The sequence below is a fragment of the Hemicordylus capensis genome, chromosome 7 (genome assembly GCF_027244095.1).
Source record: "Hemicordylus capensis ecotype Gifberg chromosome 7, rHemCap1.1.pri, whole genome shotgun sequence".
NCBI lineage: Eukaryota > Metazoa > Chordata > Lepidosauria > Squamata > Cordylidae > Hemicordylus > Hemicordylus capensis.
In genome coordinates, this window is record NC_069663.1 from 24,414,343 (window position 1) to 24,428,570 (window position 14,228).

The 14,228-nt window shown below is 48.7% G+C and overlaps 1 protein-coding gene across 1 annotated transcript in view; it reads right to left on the reverse strand.

Annotated features, from left to right (window-relative positions):
• The window catches only part of LOC128332878 (uncharacterized), a 35,646-nt gene extending 26,954 nt beyond the window's left edge, over positions 1–8,692 (reverse strand). Inside the window, exons 1-3 of the mRNA XM_053267653.1 lie at positions 8,580–8,692; positions 3,555–3,944; positions 1,906–2,184 (exon numbers count right to left, since the gene is read on the reverse strand). Of these exons, the coding sequence (XP_053123628.1) occupies positions 1,906–2,184; positions 3,555–3,944; positions 8,580–8,673 (763 nt within the window). The 5' untranslated portion in view covers positions 8,674–8,692. The remainder of the gene's footprint in view (positions 1–1,905; positions 2,185–3,554; positions 3,945–8,579) is intronic.
• Positions 8,693–14,228: the final 5,536 nt, after the last annotated feature.

A 14,228-nucleotide genomic window follows, 5' to 3' on the forward strand; every position in this document is an offset into this window, starting at 1 on the left:
AACAATTAAAACAACATCTAATTAAAAGCCCGGGTGAACAAATGCATCTTGACTGCCCTTTTAAAAGTTGTAAGAGATGGGGAGGCTCTTATTTCAGCAGGAAGTGTGTTCCGAAACCTGGGACAGCAACGGAGAAGGTCCGTCCCTGAGTAGCCACCAGACGAGGTGGCAACTGCAGATGAACCTTTCCAGATGATCTCAATGGGCGGTGTGGTTCATAGCAAAGAAGACATTCTCTTAAATACCCAGAGTCCAAGCTGTTTAGGGCTTTATAGGTTATAACCCAAACCTTGTATTTTGCCCAGAAACCTATCAGCAACCAGATCTTTTCAGATAGGAGTGATATGGTCTCTCCGAGATGACCCAGAGACCAACCTGGCTGTCGCATTCTGAACCAACTGCAGTTTCCGGACTACGTACAAAAGCAGCCCCACATAGAGCGCATTGCAGTAATCGAGTCTGGAGGTGACCAGCAGATGTACTACTATTCTGAGGTCATTTATCTCAAGAAACGGACACAACTGGCATATCAGTCAAAGCTGATAGAAGGCACCTCTGGCCACTGCCTCAACCTGGGACACCAGGAAGAGGTTTGTGCCTAGAAGCACCCACAGACTGTGTACCTGTTCCTTCTGGGGAAGTGTGACCCCATCCAGAACTGGCAGATCAAAATCATCTCCTGAGTTCTGACCCTGCACAATAAGTATCTCCATCTTATCTGGATTCAGCCTCAGTTTGTTACCTCTCATCCAGCCCATCACTGCCTCCAGGCAGGCATTTAGGGAGGTTAGGCCTTCTCCTGATGATGTTGACATGGAGAAAACCTGATAACTGATAACACCCTGCACCAAATCTCCCTATGATCTCTCCCAGCGGTTTCATGTAGATGTTAAACAAACAACATCAGAGACAATACAGCCCCGAGGGACACCATCTGGAATCTGCCCCAGAGGTAAGAGTGGAACCACTGAAGAGCAGTGCCTTTCACCCCCAACCCCCTCAGACACTCCAGAAGGATACTATGGTCAATAGTATCAAAAGCCGCAGAGAGGTCCAAAAGGACCAAGAGAGTCACACTTGTTCTGTCAATTCCCAATTGGAGATCATCCACCAGGCCGACCAAGGCAGTCTCCACCCCATAGCCCACCTGAAAACTGGTCTGTGGTTGGTAAAGGGGTTGGTAGCCTGGCAGGTGTAATTCCATTGATCCCTCAGGTGATCCCTTGGGTTAAAAACCTTCTCAGGTTTTTAACTCAATTGTATAGCTGCTCCCCACCAATTTTATCCTGTTGGGTATTAATGAACAACCAATGAAACTGTGTTGCAGGGACGGAGTCTACTGTACACCCTAGAGTCAATTTTGAACCTAATTGTTGCTGTATAGATCCTTCTTTGTTCAACTTGATATTATCCGGCCCATCTAGAAAGGTAAGGAGTTAGAATCAGGGCAGAGGGATGGAAGTGGAGATGCCTCATCCTATATGCATAGCTACTATAGACCACCCCAGAGGCATCATTTCTGGGCCAGCAAAAGAGCTGAGAAATCTGGGGTTAGGAGCAGGGTTTGATCTGAATGAGGGTTCTTTGGGGTGCAGCTCTGGAAGCTGTTTCCAACCCTGTGGCTCAATTTTAGAAAATGTTGACATATCAATGAAGGAGCAAGCACGCCTGAGCATATGCACAATGTTCTTTCCCTCATCACCACCAACTGCATCCACACATCTGGGGTTAAAGAAGGGGGGGGGGCTTGCAGCCTCCAGGCAGGGCTGAGTCCCAGCATCTCTCATTTTGGATACTGGCGAGAATTCCTGTGCGGAAACAGGAATGCTTTCCTTGCCACAAACACACACACAGCAGAAGCAGGAGGAAAGGAAGTGCCAGCATAATTAGGCTGGGATTACTCACATGCCACAGTTATGCTACTCGGGTTGCTGAGGCCCTTGCTAACAGGGTTCCTGGCCTCACACGTATAGGTCCCTGCATCATTTTTGGAGACACCAGTTATGTTGAGGGTTCGATTCCGATCCGAAAGGCCTGCAACAGCTAGGAGGGGTTCAGCATTCTTGAACCAGAAGACGTTGACACCATCACTCTTGGAGGTGTTGCATTTTAAGGTGACGTAGGAGTTCTCTGGCATCATGACTTCTGAAGGCTTCAGGACTGGCCTGTGGAGATCCAGGTTTTCTGCACATAAAATACAAAGAGGGTTATCCCTTGTTCTTATGGCCTCTGGATACATGCATGGCATCCCTACTATCTCCATCAAACATGGCCTGTAAGGACCACAGCAGATCTGGTCTGTGCAGGTTTTTGGTACACAGAAGAGAAAGAGGGTCATCCTTGAGGGTCCCTATAGTCCCCTCCATGTGGGCCGTGAACCCATGCTCCACTGAACATGGGTGCACTGCATTTGGGTGCACCACACTCTAAGCTTGGAAAGTTGCTCCTCCTCATTCCACAAGGCACCCCATGGAGGATTTTAATTTTTTCCAGGTGAGCAGAGATCCACCAAGTGTTTGATTTGTTTATTTGAGATCCTTTGGTATTTGATTGATGTCTAATGGTTGACTGCATGTCTGTCTGCAGGTGATAAGAGAGGACAAGAGAGCTGGTCTGGTGGTAGCCAGCATGACTTGTCCCCTTAGCTAAGCAGGGTCTGCCCTGGTTGCATATGAAAGGGAGACTTGATGTGTGAGCACTGGAAGAGATTCCCCTCAGGGGATGGAGCCCCTCTCTGGGAAGAGCAGAAGGTTCCAAGTTCCCACCCTGGCTTCTCCAAGAGAGGGCAGTGAGTCCAGGTTTCAGGCCGGAGTCTTTCCTAGCCCTGCTTGGAGATGCTGCCGGAGACTGAACCTGGGACCTTCTGCATGCCAAGCAGACGCCCTGGCCATGCCGCCTCAGAAGGCACAAGGCACAGGGCCACCGCCGTCTAAGGGCCAGTCATTGCAAGGGAAGCCAACTTTCTATAGGTCTCCGACGCTGCTTCCCAGCAAGGCAGTCAGTCAGTCAGTCGCAAGACAGGAGCACCCCTCCTCCTGGAAGAGCCACTGACCTGGGGGGGTTAGGAAATGGAGACTTCGGTGGGGAGCCCAGGCTTGGGGAAAGGAGGTTGTGTTTTAAAAGGTGCATTTCGGGGGGGTGACCCTCAAGAAATGCTCCGCGCTGGCTGGAGGCTCAGCATAGCAAACCGCGAAGAGGCCGGGGCTCGCTTGCTCCAGCGCGGCTGCCGCTTCCCGGGCAGAGGCAAAGCGAACTGCGCGTCCTCGCGTCCTGCCTCCCTCCAGGAAGCCCGTCGGGCAAGCCAGGCCAGTCCCACGCCCGCCCGGAGGCCGAGTGAGCCCTGCGGCCAGCCTGACTCTCTGGCTGGAGCGCCGAGACGCTGCCGCCGCTGCCTCCTCCGTCCGCGGCGCCGGGGCTCCCCCTCCAAGACAGCTCGCGGCTGGGCTGGGCTCCCATTTGAACCCCGCCTGAGCCTCTCCGCCCTCCGCCAGGCGCCCAGAGAAACAGCGTTGAGGACATCCAGGGGCTGAAGAAGAAGCGCATCATCATCAGACCTGAGACCTGGAGGGTTGCCCTCGTTTTTCCCTCTGTCGGACGCGAGCCTTTCACGAAATCGTCCTGTTTCTGCACCTTCACTGTATATTCTCCAGAGTCACGGAGCGTTAAATTGGAGATCCGAAGGGAGCAGGTTGGGTCACTGGTCTCCCGCCCAGTGTAGGCAGCTCCATTGTCCTGCCGAGGAGATGGAAGTGGGTAATAGATGATGATCTGCTTCGACTGCTCTGTTGCCCCCCCACCACTGTACCAGGCACAGCTAATGAATGAACCCGAGAATCCTTGTGGCGTTAGGGTGACGTTCCCTCCTTCTACTGGATGTTCAGGCTTCCGAATGACAGAGAGTCCAGTGGCTGGAGGAGGCAGCAGGATGGAACTCAGGATGGAGGCTGCAGTACGAGGAGGGTGGGGTGGGGGGGAGGGAAGGAAGGAAGGAGAGAGCAGAGGTGCATCTAGGTAAATCTGGAGCCTAGACTGGACCTAAAGGTCTTTGGAGCTTGTCCTCCGCCCGCCCCCCAACTTAAGCATCATTTTTAACAGGTAGGTTCATATAGGGAGAGCATTCCATAGTCTAGGAATGACTACAGAGAATGCCCAGATGATCAGAATCACACACAATCCTCCATGAATCTGTATTTTGGGTATACTAATTTCTTATCTGAGGGTCAAGGATACACGCAGCTACAATTTGCAGACCTTCTTAAGACTTTGAGCCCTTTGAGAAGCTGGGAATCGTTTTATTTATATTGTATATGTATATTTCTGCATAAACTGCTCTGAGAACTTTTGCTGAAAAACAAAAACAGTATTAAAATATCCATCGCAGTCGTAGTTGTTTCCCCGCCGATGCTGAATGTGCTCTGACAGAAGAAACCCAGAGTTGTCTTCCCATATGCCTGATGCAAAGAAATGGGTCCCCTTGGCCTTCCTAAATCAAATTCTCAGATCATTTTCACCACTACTTTTTCCCCACTGGCAAAACTCTTGTTGAGGGTTCCTCAGACCAAAGTTGGCAGGATGGGATCCCACATGGCATCTACTTCCAAGATGGCGGAGGGGGCTTTTCTCAAAATGGCAGCCTTTTGCTTTGGATCTTCAATAGCCAGTAATGATGGGGTAACTTGCTGGGTAATTTATAGCAACTAGGGCAAATATAAGGCCAACATGATGTACTTGACTACAAATCTGTGCTATTGGTTTATACTGATAAACCTAAAATATTAAATAATTTTTTGTGGACAAATCTGGGGCTTTTTTTGACTAATGTTATCTGTGCACATGCCTCCACCATACAGGGGCATAACTATAATAGGGCAAGGGGAGACAGTTGTCTGGGGGCCCACTGCCTTGGGGGGCCCCCCAGAGGCAAGTCACATGACTGACTCCCCCAGCCATGCACCCGCCCAGGCTTCCTTCAGTTGTATTCATCCTCCAAAATTGATGTGAGTGTTAAGAGCAGGAGCTACCAGAACAGCATGTCTTTCTCTAGTACCATTACATGACTTGCATCATCCACAATTTACAAAACCTTTTAAAAAACAATTTAAGATGATATTCTATTGTGGCACATAGGTGATTATATCTATCTATCTATCTATCTATCTATCTAATTTTACTCTGCTTTTTGTTTCCACTATTCAGCTTCATTTAAGATTTCTTTACTTCATGAGCTGAGCTTCAGTGCGGGGGGGGGGGGGAATTTTAAAATCTTGTATCTGGGCCCACGCCAATCTTGCTATGCCCCTGCCATCATAAGAACATAAGAGCAGCCCTGCTGGATCAGGCCCAAGGCCTATCTAGTCCAGCATTCTGTGTCACATAGTGGCCCACCAGATGACTCTAAGGAGCCCACAGGCAAGAGTTGAGGGCATGCCATCTCTGCTACTGTTGCTCCCCTGCAACTGATATTCAGAGGCATCTTGCCTCTGAGGCTAAGCCACCTAGTGGCACAGTGGGGAAATGACTTGTCTAGTAAGCATGAGGTTGCCAGTTCAAATCCCTGCTGGTGTGTTTCCCAGACTATGGGAACTCCTATATCGGGCAGCAGCAATATAAGAAGATGCTGAAAGGCATCATCTCACACTGCGCGGGAGGAGGCAATGGCAAACCCTTCCTGTATTCTACCAAAAGAAAACCACAGGGCTCTGTGGTCTCCAGGAGTCAACACTGGCTGGCACACTTTATCTGCTTCTGGGGCTGGAGGTCTCCTTTCAGCCAAGTTACTGGGAACCCATCAAGGGACTGGCTGGCTGGCAGGGTTTCATTCAGTACCCCAGTTTGAGCTATTTCCCCTCAGTACATGAGCCCTCTTGCTCTTTAGTCAGGAGATGGAGACAGCTACTGATTTCTCCATGTTTTTAGGGTGGGTTTAGACCCAGTGGTAAAGTTCCAGTAATCAGTCAACCATCAAATCCAAGATACTCCTGTTGTGCCAGGCTAAAAGGAGAGCCAGAAAGCATCTCCAAGGAACACCAGGAATGTCACAGTTTGTATTGAGAAGAGTGACGATAAGCAACACTGATACCAAATGACAACTGAAGTCCCTACTATAACACCACCTTCTCTGTGGATGGAGTTCTTATTTGCAGGGAGGAGGACATTCAACCCACCTGCAGTCTGAAGTGCAACAAGCCAGATGCAGCTTTGCCACTTCATCTGCTGTTTGTGAGAACCTGGCCTGAGTGTATGCCAGGGTCAGTGGAACTTTGAAACAACCAGACTGGATCATGGCCGTGTTTCATGTCAGAAGGAGCACAAAGAGGGAAAGTTATTCCTTTGAAAGAGGAAGGGCGTGGGGTCTTGTGTAAGGGCCCAGTTTCAGGACCAACTCAGTATGTTGCAATCCTGATGCAGCAATCAGTGTTGACTTCCGGTGCTAGATTTTCATTCCTTGAAAGAGTAGCCCACATCCTGCTGGGATGGGGCAACTCTGGGCAGAAGTCCTTTTCTGTGGAATCAGCAGCCCCCCAACTACTGCTCTTGTAGGGACTCAAAGAATTGTCCATTTGCTTCCGGGGACCACTCAGTTCTTTCAAAACTGCATTTACTACAGACTGTGAGATTTGAGAGAAAGAGGAGCCCCAGACCAGAGACCTGTCCACGAAGCAGCTTCCTGCTCTGCTGCTTCCAGACTTGAGTGTCATCCAAGCTAGGAGCCCAGGAAGCAGAGGAAGCTGTTTGGGCCACATTTTCAGAGCCCCCCTAATCCAGGGATTCTCAAACTTGGTTTCCCAGATGCTGTTGGCCCTTATGGCTGGGAATGATGGGAGGAGCAAACAATCCAACAGCATCTGGGGAACCAAGTCTGAGAATCCCTATGTGCCTAATCCAAGCACACACTTGCTGTTGAGTGGAAGGTGCAAGATACTAGCCCTCAAGGCGTCAAAGGTAGGCTTGGAAATGCTTAGTGAAATCTTGGAAGCTGGGTGTTGGGTGTGAGTCACAGGGCTGGATTTCTGGACGAGGGAGGTTCAGTGCCCTGCAAAAGGTCTTTGTCCTTCCCTGCGGCAAGCTGTAGCACCCACAGGGGCGCAACTATAATAGGGCAAGGGGAGACAGTTGTCTGGGGGCCCACTACCTTGGGGGGGCCCACAGAGACAAGTCACATGACTGACTCCCCCAGCCACGCACCCGCCCGGGGTTCCTTCAGTTGTATTCATCCTCCAAAATTGATGTGTGTTAAGATCCGGAGCTACCAGAACAGCATGTCTTTCTCTAGTACCATTAAATGATTTGCCTCGTCCACAATTTACAAAACCTTTAAAAAAATAATTTAGGATGATGTTCAATTGTGGCACATAGGAGATAGATAGATAGATAATTTCACTATGCTTTTTGTTACCACTATTCAGCTTCATTTAAGATTTCTTTACTTCATGAGCTGAGTTTCAGTGGCGGGGGGGGCATTTTAAAATCTTGTCTCTGGGCCCACTCCAACCTTGCTGTGCCCCTGAGCATGCATGATTCATCACAGTAAAGACCGTGGAGCCTGCACAGCAAAGTTTCTTAGGAAACATATGCCGGATGAATTGAATAGTTCCACTTTGAGCAATCTTTTACCCCAAAGTGGCAATTGTGCAAGCTTCTTCATCCCATGGACCTCAATGACTCTTACCAGCAATTAGAAGAATCTTACCAGGCTGTGCGAGAGAAGCGCCTCTCTTGCGTGATTTGCAAACTTTTTGTGTACACACACAACTTTCATTGAAGTCTGTAGCTGGTAGGTAGGAGGGAGGGAGGGAGGGAGGGAGGGAGGGATGCGGGGCTTGTTTTAAGCTCCGCACAGCAGGGAACCAAGGAAGAGAAGCACCTCTAGGCAGAAGGAAAGAGACTTCGGGCAGGTTCCTTTTGAATGACCACAGTAGCCCATATGACCACCAGTGGGAGGATCAGAGCCTCTTTCGAGTAGCTGTATTAGTGAACTAGTAACTGAGTAGTAGGCACAGAGAACTCCGAACAGGCGAGATCACATAGAGGATGTGACATCTATTCACTACTCACGTAAGTCCCTCCAACTCCCCAACACAGGCACATACTCCAGGTCTCCCCCCACCCCGCGCAGGGTCCCGATCCCTCTCACCTGCTAGGAGCGTTGCCGGCCACGAACTCCTCCACCGCAGGGGCGGCAACCAAGCGCGCCTCAGAGGCTCCCCCTGCCTCCCCATAGTGGGCTTTCCTCAGCCGGACTCCTGGGTCCCTTCCCTCCTCTCTCTCTCTCAGCTTGCCAACCCCTGAGACTTGGAGACTGCTTGTGCCAGCGACAGCCTCCGATCCTACGGGGTGGGTGGAAAGTGCCCTCCTCCCGCCGCGGGGGCCGGACTTTGTTGGTTCCTTTCGCCGCCTCTCACTCTAAGCTAGCGGAAGGAAGACGCCTTGCTGGGCCCACCGGAGGGGCCAAAGAGGTCGCTGGGTGGGGCAAGCCCACGCCGCGGAGGACTCTCTCTTGCCCTGTGGTCGGAGGCGATGATGGAGAGGCCCAGGAGGTGGGTCTGGCCATCTCGGCATCTGAGGGGCACCAGGCTCACCCACAGCCTCCCCCGTTCTGTGCAGCTCCGCAGGAGGAGGACTTCCAGCATCACTTTCCAGGGGGCTCCTCCTCCTAGCAAGCGTCTTTCGCATCCCTTCCTGGAGCAGATGCAAGCGCCCCACCACTGAGCTGAGTAGAGCCCTTGTTCCTGAAGGCCTCGCCTCCCCTTCCATCCACGGCCCTTAAGGCTAAGGGCGGCACCCAGCAGCGTCAGCCCCGGGAAACATCTGGATAAGGGTGCTGCCGCCCTTCAGGGGCCCAGCAGGGACATGATCCCGCCCCCCCACTCTCTTGTTCAGTTGTAGCTATGCCCCTAACGTCGCCTGCTAGAATCGGCAGCGAAGACTGACAGAATATTCCTGGGCAGTTTTCTGAACGGACAGGTGGGTACACTGAAAGACAGACAAAGGAATGACAGAGCGGCACGGGGCTTCATTTCCAATAGAAAGAGCACGATCGAACAAGCCTCTAGTTTGCCTGGAAAGCCCCCCCCCCCCTCACCCTTGGCTTGTGGGGAGAATATTTGAGTCATGTAGTACCGGAGGGCAATCCACTCTGCACATGCTCAAAAGCTCTCTTCTTGGTTATGGCTCCAGATGTTCCAGGGCAACAGCATCCTTGGTGTGCCCCACAGCCTCGCCACGAATGGAAAAACGGATGGCGAAGCCTCTAGGCACAGCCTGTCCCTCTTGAACCCTTGCTTGCAGAGCGCCTTGTAACTGCAGATGCTCTGTGAGTAATAAATAAATAACAGACTGACGGCACTTCTGCAACCTTTTTTATTTAGGAGTCTAGTACTGTACTAGCAGACTCTGGGTGACCCGCAGATGTGTCTGTGTTTAAAACATTTGACAAAACAAAAGCAACCTCTAAAAGCCACCCTGAGCCATTTTTGGAAGGGCGGCATAGAAATAGAAATAATTATAATTATAATAATAAGGGGGCCACCCCCCAAATTGCCCCCATTTAGTCAATGGGACAGAATGCTTCTGGGCTAGCAGTTAACAGACAAGCCGAGGGGCTAAGCTAATGGGACTCTAAGGGAATGGAAGGAGGCCCTGAACAGAAAGAGTGGGACATTTCTCTGCTTGAAGGATACTTGCTCATGCAGTCACAGCCCCTTCTGTTTCTGGGGGGAAAGTATCTAAAACTCTTTTGTTTTCTCACCAGCCATTTCACCGCTTTATGTTTCTGAGGGCAAAGGGGTTTGAAAAAGAACTCGAAGCACCCCCTCCAGTGGCAGTCTTACCTCTGGACTTCTGGACCAAAGCCCGAGGGCTCCCAAATCCTCTTTAGTTTATCCCGGGTGGTGTGGTCACCCAGCTGAACATGATGATGATGATGTTTAATTTTCAGGGGATGTGGGTTTCCAAAGGCCTTTACGTCCAGGCTCCAAAATTAGCTAGGTGCACCTTTGAAGAAAATGGCGGACGACGACACTAAAATCTGCCTATGAAATGAATATACTGCAATATTTTGTTGCGGGTCCATGCTTGTCTAGAAATAATAGTGAAGACATTGTAGATTATGATGCCTCAGGTGGTGGTGGTTCAGGGGAGATTAGACAGAAGCTTTATTCACACACAACATTCAAAACTTGTACAGCAAGTGTACAGTGTACACCGGTCCAGATCTGGACCCAAGTACAGTTATTCACATGTTATGTTGAACACAGACACAAAATTCTGCTTCCTTTCTCACCATGCACTTGGTGAGCCCTATACCCAGCTTCACCCTTAAAATGAACACAAGGACAGTCACACCACAAAATCTGTGAGTGTACAGACATATCCATTTCCACCATAATGTCTTGAATAGAACTTATACACCCCAAAGATGCCCAGTCCACTGCAAAGCTTTGTATTTGAGCTGAGATCCAGGAGAGGTGCTCTTCTGAGGTGATGCCAGAGGGTAGACAGACCACACACAGACCTATCTAAAGCAGGAATTCTCAATGTTGGGTCCTCAGATGTGATTGAACTTCAACTCCCATAATCCCCAGCCCCAGTTGCCTTTGGTTGGGGATTATGGGAGTTGAAGTCCAATAACATCTGGGGACCCAACGTTGAGAATCTCTGATCTAAAGCACCTTCTTAGGGTGAATGGGGAAGAAGACCAGAAAGCAAAGCAATGATGAAGGGATAGGCTAAGAGGCATGTTGGTGCCAGAGGCAGGAAAGCCACAGGAGGCCTCTCTTGCCTCATCACTTGATGGCACAATGCACAGTCATCCAAGTTCCTGCCAATCCGTGCAGCAATTTCATTAGTGCATGGGCAGAGGGACTTCCTAAATAAAAGAATCTAAATAAAGACAAAGAAGCTGTTTCACATTTGAAGTCTTGAGGGTGAAGATACTAGTCCCTGATGTCACTGGACATGGAAGGAAAGGAGCCGTTATTATTTAAAAGAAACAAAATAAGTCAGGGGCTGGAGATGATTCGGGAGAAGGAGGAAGATGCTCTTAGATCTAGGCCACGCTTGACATCTCTTCCCCTACCAAGCAGAGACATCAGGTAAGCAGAGGTCCCTGATCCTTCATCTTTCTTCCTCCTGAAAAAGGGAGCAAAGGTGGCACTGAGTGAGTATCAAAGCCCTAAATGGCTTGGGACCAGGTTACCTGAGAGAGTGCCTTGCCCCTATGTCCCAGCCCGAACCTTAAGAACTTCTTCAGAGGCCCTCCTCCAGGTGCCCCTGCCAAACAAGGTGAGGCAGGTGGCTACCAGGGAGAGGGCCTTTTTGGTGGTGGCACCCCGTTTATGGAATATCCTCCCCAGTGAGGTTCGCCTGGCTTCGTCACTTTGTTCTTTTAGATGCCAGGTAAAGACCTTTTTGTTCACTTTTTGTTTGCCTTTTAAATTCTGATTTTCAGCTCTGATCTGATTTTTAACTAATTTTAAAATGAGTTTTTAAGCTGCTTTGTATTGTATTTTGTATTTTCTTTTCATCTTTTTTGTCTGTTATGATTTAATGTGTTGTGTGTTTTTATTATATGTTTTAATCCTCTCTTGTGAGCCTCTCAGAGAACAATTTGTTATGGAGTGGCTAACACAAATAAATTTTATTAATTATATATTTAATAATAATAATAATAATAATAATAATAATAATAATAATAATAATAAATATAAATAAATATAAATAATTAAATATTCCCCCTTCCCCACCAACCTGGACCATGGATTATCCAGACTGTGTGCAAAGGAATTCTATACTGTCTAACTGGACACCCTGTAATCTGAGCACTCAAAGAAAGAAAAAGTAGCACATACCAGTGAATTCAGCTGGATGGTAGAGTTTTCTTATTCACTGAGGATGCTGAAATCATTTCTGCAGATTTTTTGTTATTCACATTTAAAGAATCTGGAGGAAGAATCATGATGGAAATCAAATCCATTTCTAAGGCTCAGGCCCTACCTTGGTCTGACCACCATCATTTTATGCCCCTGGCCCGGTGCCAGTGTTTCCTCTAACAGGGATTCCCAGATGTTGTTGACTACAACTCCCATAATTCAAATCCCCATTCAGCCATGAGACTTGCTGGGTGACTCTGGGCCAGTCAGTCACTTCTCTCTCAGCCTAACCTACTTCACAGGGTTGTTGTGAGGAGAAACTTAAGTATGTAGTACACCGATCTGAGCTCCTTGGAGGAAGAGTGGGATATAAAAAAATGAAAATGAAATAGTAATCCCCAGACAAAGGCCATCACAGCTGGGAATGCTGGGAGTTGTAGTCAACAACATCTGGGAATCCCTGTTAGAGGGAACACTGCCCAGTCCTGTGAGATAAGACAGGGTATCAAATTTTTGAACTGGGCATCTCAGCCTTGCTCCTAAGACCAGCTGGCCAGCCCAGGGAGAAGGCAGGAAGGACTACCAGGGCTTCTGGAGGAAATCCAGTGTGCACAGTTCTAGATTTCCCCCCTTTGGCTTTGGAATGCATTTCCTGCTGAAATCAGAGCCTTCCCATCTCTGGCAGCATTTTAAAAGACCTTTAAAACACATCTGCTCAACCAACAGATTAGACTGTAAATTTATAAATGGCTTTTAATTGCCTTCAGCTGAATGCCTTGTCTGGGTTCCAGAATTGTTGATTTCAGATTCAGCAACCGCGAGCCTGCCTGCCTCCCACCCGCTCACAGCATGCCAGCAGAAAAACCCTGATCAACTTCCCACTTGAAGGAAACTACACTCAGTTGGGAGAAACAGCACGGCCTTTTCTGTGCCAGCCCCATGGCTTGGGGCATGAGCTTTTTGTCAATCTCTCTCCCTTTTTGTCTTCAGTAAGGTGTACAGAGCTCAGATACTTAATGTGTCCTTTTGAATGTGTTTGGGCACATTACAATCCAAGCAGAGTGAAGCATGTTTTAGTCCTGTCCATTTCATTGGGAGGGATATAAGGCTGACCCTCTTCTACTGAAATCGGATGGGGCCTGAAAGTGCTTATGTCTGGCTGGATTCTGCTTTTCCTTTCCTCCCCTGCCCCCCGCTTTTCCCTTTCCTTTTCCTTTCTGCAAGCTGCCTTTAGTGTATGATGAGGCAGAATATTTTTTATCTTCCCCATTCCTACCTTATAATTGGAAACAGAACAGAACCCCAGAGTCCCAGAAGGCCTCTGGTGCATTACTCACAGAGAAGGAAACACAGTGGGGTCCCAATCACAGAGATCACAAGCCAGAGCCCACAGAGCATCCCATAGATGGCTTCAATAGACAGTTTCCAAGGACGACCTGAAAATATATTGTTAGAACACTGATCTTCTCATGAAAGGTTTGTATTAACCTAGACCAAAGCCTCATTCAAAACATAGAGGGACTTGCTGGAGAAACCGAGCTCCTGTATGGCTTGTCGGAGACACATCCTTGGTTTAGAGTAGGGGTTTTCCAGATGTCATTGGACTACAACTCCCATCATCCCCGGCCACTTTGTGGTGGGGAATGATGGGAGTTGTAGTCCAGCAACAGGGAAGCCAAGCTTGGGAAGCCTGCTTTAATGGGACAAGGATTCAACCAGCTCCACCTGGTTAATTCTTGTGGCACATAATATTTCCTCTGGTTAGGAAAGGATCTGTTTAGAACTTTAGAATTTCAAGACCAGATTTCCCCCTTGTCCAAACAAGGGGAATACAGACTATGTGTGAAAAGGAGATAATGTAGTTGTTATATACGGTGAAGGAACTGATTCTGTGATACAGTTATGCATTGTTTTAAGAGGATTTCTGCAGTGGAAATCTGCCATGGGAATTACTTTGGCATCCATATAATAGTGCATATATGGAGACACAGAGCTGATGGTCAGCAGTGGGTTCTGTGGGTTTTTCAAGGCAGAGACAGTTATTTTGGGCTGTCCTTAACCTTAGTTGGGAGCATGCAATCGATGGCTGAAAAGGTTACATTGGATAGGGGCAGACACGGCAGATCTCCCCACTTTCAACAACAACAAACATGTAGATAGTGTTTTTCAAAAAAAGTTGTTTACACTGAGAGAAAGTAAATAAATACATACATAAGATGGACCCCGTCCCCAAAGGACTCACAATCTAAAAAGAAACATAAGATAGACACCAACAACAGTCACTGGAGGTGCTGTGCTGGAGATGGATAGGACCAGTTGCTGGCTTTGTAAGAGGTGCATCTTTGCCCAGTTAGCAGG